Source organism: Eulemur rufifrons, chromosome 19 (assembly GCF_041146395.1).
Source record: "Eulemur rufifrons isolate Redbay chromosome 19, OSU_ERuf_1, whole genome shotgun sequence".
Taxonomy (NCBI): Eukaryota; Metazoa; Chordata; class Mammalia; order Primates; family Lemuridae; genus Eulemur; species Eulemur rufifrons.
The window spans coordinates 85,215,965-85,236,429 of record NC_091001.1 but is presented as its reverse complement, the minus strand read 5'-3'; the positions used below and the strand labels follow the sequence as shown (position 1 = coordinate 85,236,429).

The following is a 20,465-nucleotide window of genomic DNA, read 5'->3' as shown; positions in this document are numbered from 1 at the left end:
TTTGGAAGGGAATGAGTTAACAAGAATGGCACTCAGAATAGGGGCTGGCACTTAATGAGTGCTCAGTATTAGTAGCTATTTTTACAATATAACAGAGCCAGATCCCAAGAGAATCCATACATGGTAGGGAATTCTGACTTATATTAATGATTCTAAACTTTTAAGGAGTTATAACATCCTTTAAAAAGAATTATTAATTTTACAATCCTTTGCATTTAAAAGTATGATAGGGCATACAATTATTATTAAAATCAAAGAGATTCTTACTTATTTCACTTTGAAAAGTTCATTTAACCAAAGTCATAAAAAGACATTAGAGAGCTTCTGGTTTAAGGCCCTAATCTTACTAGTGGATGTAAGGCAGGTGTCTTTGCCTAAATAATGTATACGTTGCTCGCTCTCTAATCTTTCCTCCTTCTATGCACTCTTCTGTCTTGCTCTTTTAGGATTCAAAGAGAAATACTGTTTCTTTATGTTCTAATTCTTCTGCTATCACTGAGGACCTTTGATACCCTTTTAAGTTGTGATATTTATTTACCTAAGTAAATACAAAAACCACACTCACTGACATACACACACTTGCTTCACGGGTTCAGGTGAAAAGAATACTTTTTGGCTTCCAAGTGAAGTTACAGAGATAAGAGAATTGCTGTTGTTTGATTGATTAATAACCAGGTAGGAGAGAAGTTGAAAAAACTGAAAAACGGAAAAACACGAAATTTCTGCCCATAAAAGTTGTCCCTAAAGAGAGTGAAAAAGAAATGGAGACAGTGGCATGACCTATTTTTAGAAGAGAAGGAAACAGAGGAGAGTAAAAAGCTCAAGAGGACCCATGTTGGCAGGATCAGAGCACCTATTTCTAGTCATTTTTATCTCCAGCTACAAATCAGAATCAGCAGGACAACTTTTGAAATTACTGACTTGCTAGCCCACTCCGAGTTTCTGCTTAATTGATCTGACATGTGGCGGGAGCACTGGTATTTTATAAAGCTCCCCCAACCAGATAGAGATCCACTCACAACCCTGGTTTCTTCATCCCTGTAAAGAGGACAAGGACACCTCCCCTGGATTAACCGAGGTAATGATGTATGGAATGGCTTTGACACATAGATTAAAAGAAAAAAAGCAACCATTTTTTTATCAAACAACAAATTAATTATATTTCATTTTTACATGTTAACTTGAAGGTTTGCACTTGCAGAGGCACTCCTGGGGCTTGGTTTTCCTATTATGTATCTGAAATCCTGCTATTTTAAGTTCAAAGAAAGAGATTAATTCTAATTAACAGAGAAAAATAATGGGGGTTTATTTTCCAGGGAACACAAGGCAGAGAAAAGAAAGAGCACAAACCAGCAATGCTATTTGATCTGCTTTCCAAACTGTGATTTGATACATGTTCTCAAAAGAAAATGATAATACTCTACTCTTAAACACACCTGGAATGGGGTTATTTTTTAGTGCAATGTTCACAAATGCCCAAGAGAGAGCCAAGGGATGTTGACAAGGACTAGATAACTGCCAACATTTGAAAATGGACAAAAGGTTTAAAGAGAATATTAAGAAGCTTCATCATGTTCAACTCCAACTGTAACTACACAATGGTAGAGCAGCTGATCATTTGAAAAAAAAAATGAATAAAACTGTTCTATACAGAGACATCAGCCTGACTCCTTTAGCAAAGTCTAATCTATTGATGTGGATCTGAAACAGATTAAGAAGGAGCTATTTTCATGAAAGACCCTTCATTCTTTAAGAACAATAATGGAGATCATTGACTGATAAATTGTTTTATTCCTGGCTTCTCCTGGCATTATGTTTTCATTGTCTTTATAGTACTTAAAAATGGGCTTGAATAAATGTACTTTTTAAAAATAGCATGAAGTTTTTGATATTTGCAATTTTGAGCCATGATTTTATGAGTTCTATCATAGCTCTTTATTTTAATAATGCCAAATCTATGAGGGCAAAAAATTGGTAAGATTTGGTCAAGCAATAACTGTTTAATTTTGAAAAGGAAAAAGGCCAGGGCAGATTGAAGGCTAACACAAACAGCTGGATTAACTGTCATTTTTCCAAGCCAGATTGTTTCTTATTCTATAGATACAATCGAAACTCACTTCCTGCCCCAAACACAGTTTAGGGTTGCCCTGCACACAACAGTGTCCTCCGGTTCACTTCTCCTCCCTTCCCGATAATCTCTCTCTCTCTCTCTCTCTCTCAACCTTCTTGCATTTGAAGCCTGTTTCTTTCTTCTACGCTTTGTTCTATTTTTGGAACACCTATCTTCTGCCCGAATCTTCTCAAATTCTCTTCCCTTCTTTCCTACTTTAGAGATGGTTAAACTTCCAACGACTCTCATGTCTTGCTAGAATTAAAGATAGCTGAGCAGGATCAGATAGAAAAGCGGTACTATAACTTGGAGAAAAAATAAGGAAAAGAGACAAATAAGGCTCACTTGTGGTAGCCCTAATGCGTTATGAAGGAACTTCCTTGTCAGATGGACTATATTGATACGATCCTAAGTCTATGGATGTAGACAATACACTGAAGAAACCGACATGTGCATTTGCCCTATGGGTGTCTACCCGGTTATTTATTCCTCACAGACATCCTCTTTTCAAAAGGGTTGCTTTGTGCATTATAAGTTCAGAAAAACAGGAAAACTACTAAAAGCAGGCAAATGGAGGCAACTCAATAAACAGAAATGGTCACCGCATACAACCCGATCCAGCACAGGAGGCAGCGGGTGATACTTGAGGGCAGGTGAGGCTTTAGGGGCTTTTGAAAAATTCTGATAATTCACCCATGTTGGCTTCCACTTTGCTGTGATTTGGTGTGAAATTTCCCCCATTAACTCATTCCTATGGATTAATAATATTAAAAAAAAAGCATACGTGTCTATCAAAAGTTTGAAAAGTCCTCAAATTCCTTGCCCCAGTAATTCTACTTCTGGGGATTTAGAAATAATTTTACCAGTGTGCAAGTTTATATAAGGGATTAGTAAGAGATTAGTCCAAGTAGAGTTTTTACATTAGAGAAAAATTAGAAACAATTTAACTGTCCATTATGTTTGACAAAATAAATTGCAACTTCATATAATAGGTGTAGCTGTTAAAATCATATGTACAGGTACACTAACAAAAATGTTCATGACACTCTGCTAAGTGAGAGGCAGGTTACTTAACTATGCCTAGTATCAGTCCATTAAAACATGTGGGTAAATATTTGATATGTATCTGTATACAGACTCCTGTGCAATTTATATAAATGCCCCAGGATTTTAAAATTTGGAAGGTAGATACAAGAATGCAAATGGGTGGCCAGATTGCAGGTTTTCTGTTTCACTTTCGCTTATTAATGTTTCCTATTTTATTTACAAAGAGTATGTATTATTTATTGTGTTATCAAAAGGCTAATAAATACATATTAAACAGACTGAAACAAATAACAGGGTTTGTCTAGGAATGAATGGAGGGTTGAATTTCAGCCTTTTTCTGGTCCTCTTGGGTATGTCATCAGTCATGGTTAGGCTAGATTAATCCTTAGATAGAAGGCATCCTATATACCACATATAGAGCAGGCACATCCCTGTGTGTGTGGAGGGCGGGGAGGGGGCAGTGGAAGAGGAGAAATCCTGGTCATCAGGGGCTGACCTGGAGTCTAGGGTCAGGAGGGTGCCCAGGACAGGCCACAAAGTAGAACAAGAATCCTGTACAACAACTTCATCCACGATGAAAGTCTGCCCAACTCCATTTGTGAAGGGAGGATGGGTCTGTGTCTTAGTTTCCTTCCAACCACTCTCGTCAAGCAACGATGCATTGCGGAGCAGCAGCACCCAAATCCTCCCTTAATGTTATATTTTGTGTTACAGTTATATTTTATTTAACTAACAGTATGTTTTATTGACTTCAATCACAAAATTGCTTCGTATATTCACTTAAACTGACAAATACTTTTTACAAGCTTGTTAAGAGATTCATGTCCTTGAGATGTCTGGGAAGGGGATACAATGTCCCAGTCTTTTATCATTTGTACTTGGGCTCGTACTAGATATGTAATTTGTAATGCACAGACCAGAAAACAAAGGTGTGGAGCTCTACCCAAGCTGCTAAAATATGCAATGAGGCTGAGCCCTTATGTAAACGTTTCTCCTTGTCTTTCTCACAGGCACCTAGCATGGCTCCTCGTAGATAATAAATATCTTTTGACAAATATCTCTTATTTTTACAGAGTTTTATCATTGTCAGAGCACTTCTACGGATGTCATACTATTTGCTGTTCCTGACAATTCTGAGGTGGGAGGTGGCTGGGAACAGCTGCCCTCAGTCCTATTTTTTCAGAGAAAGAAACTGAAACTCGTTAGGGGTTAGAAGAGATGTGAATGCGGGTGGCAGGATTAGAACCCACGAACTGTGATTCCTGGTGTTACATGAACCTGTTAACACATCTATATTACCTGACTCCCAGGGCTGCTGTGGGTTTCAAAGAGATAAATTATACAAATACACTTTTTAAACAAGGAAGCTACACATATGTAGTTAGTATTGAAATGATTTTTGTGTTAGATGCACATACTCTGCCCTCATGAAACCCTCAGTAATCACTGGTGCCTTGGTGTGATCATTTGTTGGATATTCCAAAGGCATAACAGATCCAGAATATTTAGACTGGGGAGAGAAAGGGTGTTGGGGAGAAAAATCCAGGGCACTGGGGTGCTCTCTGTTGAGAACAGATGTGGTAGGGGTGACATGAGAGTACCAGCTGCCAGAAAGAGAAGGAAAAATAATTCAAAGGCATTATTTGAAGTAGGAAGAAAGAAAAAGTAAAAGTAACACATTCACAGTTTCTAAGACTAGACCTGCCTGGGTAAGTCTGTGGGGGTATGAGGTGTGGTAAGAACCAGAGGTTTGAAGTGTAATTTGCCAAAGATTAGTGGTGCCAACAGTCAAACCTCCCTATTAAAATACTCCCCAACCTGACATAAGCACTTTCTATTCTATGACTCTATGATCTTGTTCTATTTCTTCTTAACAATGTTCATTTTCCTTGCTATCTGAAAGTTCATCATATTTTTGATAAGAACCAGTTTTAGTCTTACTACATGGGATTAGACATACCATCCATCTTGTTTATCCCTTTACCTCCACGATGCAGAACAGTGCCTAGTACGTAGTGGGTGCTCATTAAATATGTGTAGTGAATGAATGAAAAGAAATGCAGACTGGATGTGAAACCTGTGCTTTGGTCACTGGATCATAATACTTCCTCTTTAAAATAAAAAAACAAAAACAAAAAAAAAAACGGTCTCTTCCTCTCCTCTCCCCTCCTCTCCCTCTCCCTCTCCCTCTCCCTCTCTTCTCTTCTCTTTTTCCTTCCTTCCTTCCTTCCCCTCCCTCCCTCCCTCCTTTCTTTCTTTCTTTCTTGGCAGGGTCTCCCTCTGTGGCCTAGGCTGGAGTGCAGTGGTGTGATCATAGCTCACTTTATCTTCCAACTCTGGGGCTCAAGCGCGCCTCCTGCCTTGGCCAGGATTACAAATGCTGGATTACAAGCATGAGCCACTGTGCCTGCCTCATCTGCTTTTTAATGCTTTTATGACTCGTGTAGAGGAAGAACCACATGAATATTTGATAATCAAGAATGTCACATTGCTTCAGAAACTCAGTCTTGGATTCCTAGTTAGCTATTGGCATTTTCACAGTACAGTTCTTCATTCTGAATATTTCTTGTCACTAATGTTCCACTGTAGACTCAGTTCAGGTGTAGAAGCTATAGAAGGCAGGGCTTAGTTCTTCTTCTTGGGATAAGAATACTTGATATGGCAGAAGTTATTGGAGTCAGGCTGTTCTATGTGGTTTGTCCCCTTTCTCCCTAAAACACAGACTAAAGGGCAGGCAGCACCTCCAACGACTTCCAGTGCCAACTCCCCCTGAGCGACCTGAGCTGCTGTCCTCTAGTTTGACAAGGGGAGTAGATTTGGGGTTCTGGTTTGCCATATTTCAGCTATCTGAAGCCTCACCACATAGAATGTTTCAGAGAAGGACATTTTTATGATCGTTTTGCACATCTGTGGTTAGTTGTTATTTTGCAACTGTAACTCCGGATTGACAGACTGTGATTAATCCTCTGCTGGGCCCATTTGTGGGCCCCAGTGGGGATTATTTTAGTTTGGAGCCATAGTAAGATTTGCTTGTTTGTTTCCACCCATGATTTTTTACAGTGATAACCTAATAATAGCTTTCAATTTATGGAGGGCCATGCCAAAAAGCCCCCTGGGCTCCAGAGGGGCTGGTGGGGGCTGGGGGCAGCACAAGAAATAATTTCCTGATCGTAAATAATAGAACCCAAATAAGCCATGTTCTCCTTGTTCACAAAATATAGGATTTATATGTGCTGAGCTAAACAAAGGTTATCAAATATGGTCACTAACAGAGTTAGTGTTTTTGGATCACATGCTGGAAAAGGTGGCTGAACAATGCAAGGCATTTTATGGGTTTAAATCCTTTTCTGGAATGAAGCAGAGTATAAACAAGTAATATGGAGCTTATGTTTCATTCCTGAGAAAAGGCAGGATGTGAGGTCTGTGTGCTGAGGAGCGATGATGGCATTCCAGCTGGCATTATGCATAAATGCCAAGCACCATGATTTCACATCTATAATATGCACGATCCCAAACACATACTACAATTCTTTTATGGCCACACGTAAAATTTGCCTTTTAAATTGAGTTAGCATTTTATTTGCCCTCTCTTCTAAAAATACCAATGGGCTTAAATTCATTTTGTTGTCCATGCAGGGACCATGACATGGTAATTGAGTTATGCACATATTTTCTTCTTTTGAATTTAGGAACAATGGGTCATGCTTGTGCAGGGAGCACATAGCCTCTGATCAATAGGCCTTGATCTCTGTCTGCACTTTCTTCCTAATGGTTGGGAGGGATTTGTATTGATCCAGGGGCCAACAGCCAGCATCGATAGGGTGACACCCTGGGATCATGGATGAGAGTAAGAAGCTAAATTTGAGAGCTGCCTCCTTAGCACTGTGTTGTGATCAACTGACTGAGTTGATCAAGGCTGTTTAGCATTTACATATCATTAAACATGTGATATTACTCTAAGATTCCATAGTGCTAATTCTAAGTGCTGTGGTGTGATTTCCACACCCAGCAAGCAATTTGTAATGTGTGAACCAAGATTACCCTTGAGGGGAGGGAAGTGAGATTGTTTTTAAAATGGTGTACAAATCCATATATGTAAAAAGCAGTGAAGACCAAAAAATACATGTAGTTTATAAATGTCTATAGAGATTTCGTGATGAGTAAAATAATTTTAAAATCTTACAAAACCCATGGTAAGTTTTGACGTATTATGAGAGTAAGTATAAATACTACCACACAAACAATCCATGACATTTTTACATAAACATTAGTCCTTGTGAAAGACTGAGAAAAAACAAATCTGTTGAATCAGAAAGTTCATTAGCGCTTGCCTGGGGCTGGAGGTGGAAATGGGGATTACCTGTAAATGGCCATGAGGGATTTTATTGGGGTGATGAAATGTTCTCAAACTGGATTAGGGTAATGGCAGCAAGACTCTGTGAATTTACTAAAAATCACTAAATTGTATATACTTCAAATGGGTGAATTTTAAAGTTATGTAAAGTGTCCCTCAATAAAGCTGTTAAAAGATGCAGACTGAGCCTGCATTTAAAAGAAAACAAAACAAAACAAAATAAAACAGTGGTCCTTGAAATGTTTCATTGTCATTACCTTATTTTCAATTGTGAAAAGGGAGAAATGAAAGTCATCACTCTTTTTAGTCTACACGCAGCAAAAAGGCCTAATGCTTTTTCTAAACTTGATGCTCACTCCATCTGGAATATACCCTGAGACTGAAAAGAATGAGAAATTTACATTCATTCGCATCACACATGCGTAACACCAACCCTTCAAACACAAAACACACACACAAACACACACCTATATAGCATGATGTTTCTGCCAAGTGTCCTTGCTTTGGCTGACGTAGAGTATGTGAGAAGGCCTAGATAGAATAGGATGAAACATTTTTAGCTCTCTTCTCTTATCTTGTGACTTTCAGGGGACCGAGTGAAGCTGGCTGCTGTGGGGTTGGGGCACTTATCCAAAGACTCTGCAGGACTTCAAACAGGGCATGACACACGCCGAGCACCCCTGCTCCCTGGGCCACCTCCTGATTGATGACATCATTGTTATCACCCTGGTCCCTCTCCAGCCTTGCACTTGATGCCAGGTACCCATGTAGTCCTACCCTTTAAGAAAAATAAATTATGGAGTATAACTGCCAACAAAAAATCTTAAAAGTATTTAATACAAACTCTTCTTTTGAGTAGAAAGAATAAAGGATGCAAATAGCTTTGAAATGGATCTTTCCCAGGGTCTTACAAATGCTTTGCATGTAGCCTATTCCCCAGTGTTTTTAGCATAGGATAACAGGCAGTCATGGTGCCATTTATAGAGCAAATCTTGCAAAATCTGGTGTCCAGCCTTCCTTTGTTTCACTTTCTCCTCGTAAATTTTTGCTTTTATAGGCTTCCTTCAACTCTAATCACATCACCCATTTGTGGGAAAGCATGTTGGAAAGTACAGAAAATTTTACCTACAGATAGCTCTTCGCTGCAGTGAGGTTAAGATAAGGTCCCATGGAAGTTCATTTGAGTTATCAGGGCTGTCCAGTGCTGCTCCTCTGGCAGTGTCATTGGGTGGCCTTGCCTCTTGGTCTGACTACAGATCTGAGGGGCCATTTTCAGCAGTCTCCAACTTTCTTGGTAGTAAAGAAAATGGCCATTTATTAGAGTACCTGAAAACATAACATGCCTGCCTTTAGGATCCTCTTGGGGGAGCTGACACCATAGCCATTAGGAAATATTGGCTCAGGGTAAAGAAATTCTATTTTCATTTCCATTTAAGCTGAAATGTTAATCGTCCAATTAAGTATGTATACACACTAGTGATGGCACTTCTTGTCTGATGTGAAATGCCAACATTCAGAGGACAAACCTCATAGACAGTGAAATTACAGGAAACAGACAGGCATTTGGGGGTGTCCACCTCACTGAATTCTTAACACAGGGTAATAAGGAAGATAGGCTGAGAATTCACTTGGTTTTCTACTTTTCAATTGCTGCAATATAGTTGAGCTAAGTATCTCAGGAGGCCTAACCTGTTTATCAGTACACTGAAATAGAAGGAAAAAGAGATCTAACATTTTTTTTCACTGTCTACTATACGCCAGGCTCTGTGCTGGGTACTTTATAAATACACTCTCATTTAATCCTCACTACAACTTTTGTGACATAGAGTTTCATGTTCCCATCATTAAGGTTAAGAAATTAAGGCTTAGAGGAGTTAAGCAATTTGCCTCTGGAGTGTCATACACCTAGTAAGTGGAGGAGGGAGGGCTGGGTTTGAACTCAGGTCTGCCTGAATGTAAAGCTCATGTTCCCCGATACCCGCATGGTGTGTAGTCATTGCACTAGGAGAAGACTTGGCAAAATTTTTCTGAGACTGAGACTGTTAACTGTCAATCTATCTGTGAGCTCTGCACTGAGAACACCAAACCTATCTGAAGTGGGATGGGGTGAGAGGAAATGACTGAGTTAATCAAATTCCCCGCTGTTTTTCAAGGGAGCTCAGATGACTCTGAGAATTCAGAGTGACCGGGTCTAATTTCCCACTGGGAAGAGTGTTTGTTTTGAGTGGGTATTCGGTGTTCCCTCCTGACAGCACCTCTATGGTTACGAGAGGAACAGACTGAGCGTGTTTTCTGATGAAGTCTCGATGGCAACCTCTAGTGATCCTGCTCCCGGCCTCCTACTTCTGCTCAGAGACCTGGAACACTGGAACTAGATTTACAAAGCTGCCTGTAAACCTCTGCAGAACGGGACTGCTATGAGGGTGTCCTCAGTATGCCCTTCCTGGGCCCCAGTGACGGGTGCCTGGCTGGCTGTGTATCACAGGTAGTTTGGCAAAGCACAGGATGATCAAATCTCCCTTTTGCTCACATTCATTGGCAGCACATGGCTGTGCCTATGAGCATTACCTTAGGATTCTATTTTTTTGCCAGCTAGGTCAGAGCTGAACATCTTTAAAAGGGTTTCCAGTTGTCTTAGTGTTTAAATTTTTACATATAGGAAATGCTAAGAGTTTATGGGTATAGAATTGGGTCTTATTTTTTTTTTTTTTTGAGACAGAGTCTCGCTTTGTTGCCCAGGCTAGAGTGAGTGCCGTGGCATCAGCCTAGCTCACAGCAACCTCAAACTCCTGGGTTCAAGCGATCCTACTGCCTCAGCCTCCCGGGTAGGTGGGACTACAAGCATGCGCCGCCATGCCCAGCTAATTTTTTCTATATATATTTTAGTTGGCCAGATAATTTCTTTCTATTTTTAGTAGAGATGGGGGTCTCGCTCTTGCTCAGGCTGGGCTCGAACTCCTGACCTTGAGCGATCCACCCGCCTCGGCCTCCCACAGTGCTAGGATTACAGGCGTGAGCCACTGTGCCTGGCCTAGAATTGGGTTTTTATTCATTTATGAAATTTTTTAAAGCATGGACTCTACTAGGTGTTTTTTATACCAGTGGGAATAGTGATAGTGCCTGACCTCAAGGAGCTTAAATATAATCCCACTGTGGCATGCTTTAAAAGTGGGAAATATTAAAATTGAGGCAAAGAGAGAAATTAGTAATTTCCAGAAAACTGTAAGGCATATTTTAAAAACAAACCCAAGGTAGCATGGTAGAGTAGCTAAGTACCAGATTATAAAAATGAGAGATAATATGGGTTCCACAATTTACCAACCATATAGACTTTGGCTAAATATGGACAAATTACTTATTCTCTGTGAGCCTTAATTTCCTCACGTAACATGAGGATGCTGGTGCTTATTATCTTATAAGCTATCCAGTGGCTTTTGGACAGGGCTACCACTGTTACATCCGTGGACGTGGTACCCCATACATCTCCAGGAGTGTCATTTGGATTAGGGGGCCGCCTTGAGATTGCAGTATGCAACCACACAAGTTAGTCTAGGTTTCACTGATAAATAAAGCAACAGGATGCAGCAAATTGTAAAGCACTTGCTGCTTAAGAATACTGCAGAATATCTTAGTTTTGAGAGTTATTAGAATCTAGGAAATTAAAAACTGAAAAATTTAAACCATCAACAGCTAATAATTTTTTTTTATAAAAAATAATGTAATGTTTTCTAGCATAGTGCTAAACAAATAAGAAAAAGAAATCTCATTTTCAGGAGAAGGATCTAAGGGACCAAATAATAAAAGTTGAAAGGAGACAAAATCACTTCATATCACTTAATGATATAACTTAAATAAGAGAATAGATAATGTCCATATAGTGCTTACGTCTAGCACACAGTGAAGCTTTGTGGGTAAATTTAAAAAATTTCTTCCTTGCCCTAAATGTTTTCCATGTATTCTCATAGTTTAAATATTCCTTTTCACATTTTTTAAAGTTGATCTCAGTGTAAATAATGATAATTACTTTCTGTATTTTATATCAATTCTGAGTTGAGAAAGTGCTCTGAGATCCATGATATTACTTAATCCTCTCATCAACTCTGTTTGGATTGCCATGTATTATTACGCCTATTTTACAGGCAAGAAAACTGAGGCTCAGAGAGTCAAGAAGTTGATTAAAGCCATACAGAAAGCAATGGTTAGAAGTCCAGGTTCCTGAATTCAGTTCTAAAGCTCTTGTCTCTTTACTCCCATGGCACATATTCATCAACACTGCAGTAGGAGAACATACTGGACAACCAGTATATCCAGTTATATATCAAATTCTTCTTATGGTATTTAGAAGTTTGAAAGTATTATAACTTAAAAATGACATAAATTTTCCCTAAAATAGGTTTTTTAAAAAAATTTTCTATATACAAAATGGGGGGAAACTCCCCCAAATTATCTATTTCTTTTCCCTTCATGCCTTAAAATCTCTAGAGGGAAATAATTCCTACTTGATAGAATTCAAAGGATAAAAGGATATTCAAAACATGGGAAGGAAGCAGCAAATCGTACACTGCCAGGGGCTCAGGGCCAGCCTAGCATACTCAATCTTTAAGCTTTTCTGGCCCAGGAGTGAGCAGCTGGCAAAGGGAGCTGGAGGGGCAGTCAGCAAACATCAGGCACAGACACAATCAAGATGTATGGAGGAAGAGCAAGGCAAGACTTACACAAAAATATCCCCAACTCACCAACATCTAGGTGTTTTCCCTGTCATTAAAGAAGAATACTTACAGCTGTTTGAACCCAATAGGAGTAAGAGCTGAAAGGAAAACCCATATTGTGAATCTGGGATATAAGCTGGAATTTCCTGGCCCAATATAGCCAAGGTTCAGCCAAGTAAATAACTGTGAGCTAAAAGAATGTGCAATTACCAGGTGGTCTCTAGCACAAAAAAGGCTGGGTTCCAAATGTTCCTTCTTACACTTTTTCCCTTGAATTTTGACCCTGTTTTTCCATAGAAACAATATGATATAACATAGTTGTGGACCCATGTCAGGCTACTGCAAAATGCCTACTTAGCACTCTACAAAGTGTACTCAAAGTTTTCAAAGTACTGGCCTGAAGTCTGGGTCTTAGAAATTGGGATCATAGGAAGAGAAAGAATGAAGAAGAGACCAACAAATATCTTGCTACTCATCACAGTTTCCATCATGGCCAAAATTATGAAAGAGGAAAACTGTTTCTGCACTGAGGTTCTCAGTGGTCTTAAGTTAATTTTTGCCCCTTCTCACTATAATAACTTTCTTAGATATGTCCTATTCCTCAAGAATAAGCCACACTACAAAAATATCTATTTATCTCCCTTAATAATCATAACTTTCTTAGTTGTCTCTAGAATATATTAGGAAGAGAGTAATCTGATTGAACTGACTCATACTAATGTGTAAACAGGTGATCTATACATTATTTATATGTACAACACACATACACACACACACAGAATTGCATTACTTATGTGATAGCTAAGCACCATTCTAAGAGCTGGTGCTATGATATAGAGAAAAAAAGAACAAGGTTTCTGCTCCTATGAAGCTTACATTTTAGTGGGAGAGTTAGACAATAATAACATTAAAACATAAAATAAAAAATATCCAGAAAGTAATGAATACTTTACAGAAAACAGAGTGAGATAATACAGGCTCACTGGGTGACCACTTCACATTTGGTGGTTAGAAAAGGCCTCTCTGAAGATACCATTTAAGATGAGACATAATTGAAGACCAAGAGGCAGTCTTGTGTAAATGAAGGGAGAAGCATTTCAGATAGCTATGCAACCCCAAGAAAGGAGTGAACTTGGTGCATGGAGGACAGGAAATAGGCCAGTGGGCCCAAAGACCAGTGGGCAAGGAGGAGAACAGAATGAAAAGATAGGCAGGGACCAAAGCACATAGGCCCCTGAATGTCAGAGTGATGCTTTGGAGTTTATCCTAAGTGAAATAAGCCAATGGAAGACTGTGGTCTCATTTACATCTTAAAATGATCTCTAGCAGAAGCAGGGAGACTGACAGGAGGCTACTGCAGGGGTCTAGGTGACAGAGAATGAATGGCTGTGTAGGCTAGGATGGTGGCAGTGGAAAGAGAGCTAAGTGGGCCTGATCAAGACATACTTTAGAGGAAAGATTTGCAGGACTTATAAATGGATTGAATAGGGGAAGGAGGAAGAAGGAAGAAGGAACCAAGGATAATACTGTTTTCCTGAGAAAGGCAAGATCTGGAAAGAATAGGTTTGGTTGAAGGATAAGGCTCTTGGGCAGTAGGAATCAAGAGTTATGTTTTGGATATAGTAATTCTGAGCTGCAAATGACACATCTAGTATCACCATAGGGAAGGCAGTTGGTATATGAATCTAGCCTTCAGGGGAAAGTTGAGGCTGGAGCTATACATTTAGCAATCATTGGCATATAGGTGACATTTAAGCCATGGAGACTGATGTCCAGGAAGTGAGTATGGACCAAAAAGGAAAGAGGGATGGAGACCAGTCTCTGGCTTACTCCAACATTTAAAGGTGGGAAGAGACTGTTGGAGAAGCCTGTTCCTCCAGACAGGTCTACAAAATGGCAATTCAAGAAAAGAAGGCCCTTCCTGTACTGATAGATACGGGTCTTCAAGCTCTTGCAGGCACCTGAGGTTGGGGGTGAGTGATGACCTTTCTGAGTCCTCTGCTGGTAGATCATAATGAGCATTTGATACCAGCTGGTATGAGGAAGAGGCTCTGTCTCGCTCAAAACATCTTAAACTTTTTCACATACATTGTGAACGGTATGGTAAAAAATACTTTTAACGAGATATGCAGATAGTAAATCCTGCCTTGAGGCAGGAGGACTAACATGGGGGAAAGATTTCAATGCCCATCTGGCCACCACAATCTAAGAAGCTAAGAGTCTTACGCAGAAACAGACAGCAGTACATCAGACGCTAGGCAGGAGCTCTGCTATTTTAGGAAAAGTGCCAAGACATCAGCCTGGAGAAGAAGCTGGGCCTCAGGACCAACGCTGATTAATGGTAGGCTATACGTGCAGAGAATTAGTTTTCTTTATTCTTCATCTGCCTATAGCAACTGGGCTTTGTCATCTAGAAACAATAGCATCATTTTTTTTTTAGAAGTCAAGGGATATAACAAAACACTCCTCTGAATCAACAGGGTTGAAGAACAAAGTCAGAAATATTATGTTCATCCCGCATCTTGTTTAATTTTCACAGCTTTTTTTGGGAAAAAATGTCTATTTATATAGATATGATTATCTGAGATTACCTGTGAATATATTGTTTGGGGAACATGCTGCACAGTTAATGTAGCAAATTATGGAATTCTCCCAGTAACAGAGCAAAATAATCTGTGTCCCAATGCGAAGCATTTCCAGCAGTGTTGGGAAACCATTTCAAAAACTAATGATTCTGTTGTATTCTTCCCAAACAGGTTTTCTTACTTCTCAATGTCTCACCTGGGTTCTGAGTTAGTTTTAAGTGGCAGAACAAGTGACTGCCCTAACGTTAAGGTTTGCTATAATCCACATTTCATGTTAGAGGAAAAAATAAACTTTAATCATATGGCTATCACACTTTTCAAGAGTTTATTAAAGCACTAGATGCACAGAGGCATTTTGAAAGACTAGCATTTAGAAAAAGGAGTCTGTTTGTGGGTATTGGAGAAGAGGCATTGGGGAATAAAAAAACATTTTCAGAAATGAGAAATTTAATCTTGTAAGAGAATTTCCTACATCAAACGAGGATTTAATGTAGGAAAAGTATTTTTTATCTTTTTGAAACTAAGAAACGCATTTGGTAGGATAAACTGCTGCCTTCCCAGAATGGCAGACTGATTTTGGATAACTGTCATAAGAGACCTAATTTTGCCTTTATTATCATAATTTGCACATTTTCTCCTTAGGGGTTAAACCCATGGCCAACAGTGTGTGCTAACTTGGACACCATTTGATGCAGTGACTTAAGCCTTAGGGGAAGTGGCCCCCAAACATATTTTTCTGTAATAACCTCAAATAGAAGCAATGGACAACCATGATATTTAGTTCCTTTGGTTTTATATATTCTCTAAACAAAACAACTTAAGATATGAATATTTTAAGTGTTTCCTCCTATCTGGTAAATTTCTGGTAATATTTGGAAAAATTCAGAGTAAAGACCAAATATGGAACTGTTGGAACACAGCTGGGGTTGTGAGGGAGTCTGCTCTCCTCTGAGGATCAACAGTGAACTGGACATCTTTGAACAGCCTGCTTGCTAAGGTGGGAGGAAGAGTGCTCTTAGAGTCTCCTGGCCCCTCCATTACCTTGGTTGGACTCCAAAACCACATGGGGTCTCTAACTCAGAATGCACTAGTGGTTAATCAGTTGGATAACACCATGTGTTATGGCTGGCCAGTATGAATCTGGGCACTCCCTTCACGGTCACCCAGGGTTACTCAGGGTAAGCGTGGATGAAGTATCATCCACATTTATACTGGTCATATCATCCTAAATTATTCAACATAAACAACAATGGTAAGAGCTACTATTTTATTAAATTCTTTCTATGTCCCAGAAGCTTTACTAGATGCACCATTTATAGGTATTTTCTCCAATCTTTACCACAATTCCTCATGTTCTGAAGAAGAACAACTTGTGAATTTCAGTGGAAAGAAACACATGATTTAAACTGTAGTTGTTTTCAGCCTCAAACCAAGAGCCAAGGCTGCCAGCAATGGCAAGTTTTCATAGAAATCATGGTGTCCATCTGAGGACGGTGGTGAGGGAGGGCAGTGGACAGTGAATGGCACCAGCATCAGAGCTACATTTGCTCCAGGCCGCCTTTTTTCAAGCCCATCATAATGCTTGTCCTTGGCCTGATGCTGCTTAGAGAATGCTAGTCTTGTTGCTCAAAGTTTAGGCTGTACGTCTGTTAAGTAGCCAACTAGTGCTGGGGGCTCCAGAATTTCACTTACAGAAGCTCTGGTGTGCTCCAGAACCACTTGTAACTACAACCCACATTTCTGGGCCCTCCCCCTAGATCTTCCAAAGGTTGATGGTGGGTCTGAGGCATTTGCATTTTTTTTTTAACAAGCTCCCAGGTAATGCTGATGCCCATCAAAGTTTGACAATTACTGCTGTCAATATTATGTTTGGGGAGATGATGTCTTACTCAGGAATCTGAGTAAACATAATAAACTACTATTGTAGCTTGGAAGGAAAATGCACCTTATAAGGAAAGCATCAAAGGATGCCCATGAAATGTATAGTTGGTCTGCTCACTTTTGTCAGGATTACTTTTTCCCTGTCCTGATCAATGCCTATTTTCTATTTACTTCCATTAATATTTGGGTCAAGAGAATATTTCGTCAGATCTGCAGTTAAGTATGTTATCTCAGTTACCCAAATGAGTATAAGTTTCATGGAAATCATCTGAACTTTATACATATATAACAGACAGAAATTTTGTTCTTAAAGATGATTTTGTATTTTTGTTTATCTTTTTCATGTGCTCATTGCCACAGGAAGCTGATCTGAAAATCTATCCATCAAACCCATCTGTTCTCTCCATGCAGGCCATGGAGACCCCCTGGGAATGCTTTCTAGTCATCACACTGAGACCGACCAGCTTTCTAAACTTGGGCAGTGCCATGACAATGTTCTGGCAGTGACAGTATTTATATTTCTGGGCTGTCATCCTTCATAGGCCTGGTTTGTTATCACAGGGCTTGAAATTATAGGAAAGAAAGGTTCAAGAAGGCAAATGAGCTTCTGCTTCTAGGGGCAATATATGTAACCTAAACATTTGTACCCCCGTAGTATTCTGAAATAAAAAAAATACAAATAAATAAAAGGAATTATATGTGAACGTATTCTCTACCTGGCACTGAAGTTCCCAGTGCAACGAACACGACGGCAGTCACAGAATCTTTCAGGCCAATGGTGCAGCCGAAGTGGGAAGCCAGGTCTCCGATGAAAGCTGTCAGCAGGCCGATCATGAGGATGGAGACGATGAAACATGCCCAGCCGTTCCAGTATTCCGTAGGGGGCACGAAGGCGAAGAGAACCTTCCAGAACACTGTCAGGAAGTGCATCACATAATCGAAACAGGAGGGCAGCTTTTCCTCCCCACATTCATCGTCATCATCATCTTCCCCTAAAAAGAAAGGAATGAGGCACATTTCATCACAATCCGTGCTACCGGGGTCTTCCTCTCTCCCAGTCTCTGCTTCCCGGGCCTGTCATCCCTCCACTCTGAGTGACAGGAGTCCGTGAGAGGTGGGTGGAGCTTAGAGTTTTCCAAGAGTGAATCACAAGTAAACCAATTCATTATCAAGGTACTGAAATGCCTCTTCACTGTGGCTCATGGGCCAATGGCAAAAACTTAACCCCTACCCAGTCAGCTCACAGGCAAACAACACACCTCTTCTACTTTCTTATCACCTCCAGTGAGATTTGTCACTTAAGAGAAATGAAAAGGATGTCTTCCAAAAGGTTGGAAAGCCCTGTGCCAGGCTGAGAAAGAAGCCTCTTTTGAAGAAGGATGACTATGGACAGAGTTCTATCATGGCTCTTTTCTTCCAGCTTGAAGTCTAACTCAGGAGATTAATGGTTACATAATCACCTACAGGACAATGTTCAAACAAAGTCTGTAATCATAGTTCTGGGTCTTGCATATTTCATCAGCTTTACTTCCTGCAACTATTTCAAACTCAAACTTTGGAATTATCTGCCAAATAATTATATGCCCAAAATGAAATTATTTGCATTTTTTCCCAAATCATAGCATTTTTCTCCTACTTTCGTCCTTTAGAACTGAATATGCTCATTCCTCCTGGTACTCTTAAAAAAAAAAAAAGAAAAAAAAGATAGAAAAGAACTAAATATGCTCTGTATGTCCCAATCCCTCCACTCTTATCCTCCCCACTCATCCTTTAAGACTCACTTCCTCTGTGAAGCTCTCTCTGCCTCCCCCAAACAGTGCTGATAACTCCTTCTTAGAGCTTCCACAGCCCCCAACACTTGTAATTCTAGATCAGTGGTTCTCAAAGTATGCTTCCTGCACCAGCAGTACAGGAAACTTGTTAGAAATGCAAATTCTCAGCCCCACTGAATTAGAAACTGGGGAGAGGGATGGGCAGCAATCTGGGCTTGAACAATCCCTCCACGTGATTCTGACGCATGCTCAAGTTTGAGAACCAAATTGTATCTGTGCACTTGTTCACTTCCTTCTCTTCTCCAGTTGACTGTGAGTGCTACCAGGGCAGGGATTCCTTCATTTTTGTGTCCCTAGTGTTTGTTACCATCTCCAGTATGTGGACTAAAGTGGTTGAGCTTGTTAAATGAGGGAATGCATGCATACATTTCTACTGACTTGATGTAACCATTTAATGACATGATATATACACACAGATCACAATTTTGCCAATTAAGTCATATTATCAATGCACAAAGCTTGCACAAGGAAATGCACAAAGCTCGCTATTTAAAGGAACTGAGTAATCAATAACATTATTCTAAAATAGAGATTTCATTTATAATGTGAAAATATTCCCCATTCACATGTTTTAACATTAGGATATTGAATGTCAACTTTTCTTGAAGTGGAAGCAAATTCATGTGTTTTGTTCACCATTTTGGAAAGAAGAACATCCCCTTGAAGACTTTGATCACCTGCTCCAACCTTGTCACCGGGGATCTATTTTGCTTGGTCCACCCAGTGCACTGTGACTTTCCAGCTGACCGTGTGACCTGAGCTGGCCAACATGGGGCAAATATGTGGGCTCCTCCTGAGACCCTCCATGGTGATGAGGTCATCTGGTGCAGATCATGACTGGAAAAACCCTCCCAAAGCACAGGAGATTTGCAGGAGAAGTGCCTCTCACAAAACATGAACAGAGGAAATATCTGGATTTGTCTTCTATGATTTTTACAGGAAGGGAGAAGAGGCAATGCCCTACTCTTCCATGGGCACATGGTAAGAATTATTATGCAAATAGACTTTGGGGATCTGTACAGAAAGCAACCTCATCTTTGAGGCTTTGGAAAAAGTGTTGGGAGAAAGCCCCAGCAGGAGTGGAACTGCCTTTGGAGACCACCTCAGTGGGGAACTTGAGCCAGGTCAGCCGATCCAAACTTGTGTGAGTTTTGTCCAGTGTTCATACCATAAGGTTATTACATCTTTATAATATCAACCTTCCCTGAAAGCAGAGATACTTTTTAATAAAAGCACCTGTTATGAGCTACATTGTGTCCTCCCCCACTATGCCAAATTCCTATGTTGAAGCCCTACCCCCCAGAATGTGACCTTACTTAGAGAAAGACCTTTAAAAAGGTAGTTAAGTTAAAATGAGGTCGTCATGGCGAGCCCTGATCCAATATGCCTGGTGTCCTTATACAAAGAGGAAATTGGGACACACAGGGAGACACTGGGAATGTGCATGCACAGGGGACAGACCATGAGAGGACCCAGTGAGAAGACAGATATTTGCAAGTCAAGGAGAGAGGCTTTAGGAGAAACCAAACCTGTCAACACCTTGATCTTGGACTTCCAGCCTCCAGAATGGTGAGAAAATAAATTTCTGTTGTTTAAGCCATCCAGGCTGTAGTATGTAGTGTGGCTGCCCTAGCAAACTAACACAGCAGCCCTTTGGGGGCCTCCTATGTCATGACATGTAAATGGAGGAACAACCACTCAGTGTTTCCATTATCTCTTTCTTTCTTGTTTCCTTATACATGTCTTTTTCCTTCTTTCACTTTTCTTTCCACTTCTTTTTTACCCTACACTTTAGCTCCAGGTAGAACTTAATGTGAGAGCTGCAATATTCCAGGCTTATTTAAGGAGAGAGGAAGAAGAGAACCATGTTAATTCTTCCCCAGCCTCCTCTCCTACCCACTTCCCATGCACGCACCCAGGAAAGTTCAGAAAAAGCACTAGAATTTC

General features: G+C 40.1%; 1 protein-coding gene across 16 annotated transcripts in view; it reads right to left on the bottom strand.

Moving 5' to 3' along the window:
- Positions 1 to 20,465, bottom strand: part of SLC8A1 (solute carrier family 8 member A1) — a 293,109-nt gene that overhangs the window by 5,570 nt on the left and 267,074 nt on the right. For all 16 annotated transcript variants that reach the window (XM_069493981.1, XM_069493982.1, XM_069493976.1 and 13 more), the window contains one exon: positions 17,403 to 17,678. In XM_069493981.1, coding sequence (XP_069350082.1) covers positions 17,403 to 17,678 — 276 coding nt within the window. The remainder of the gene's footprint in view (positions 1 to 17,402; positions 17,679 to 20,465) is intronic.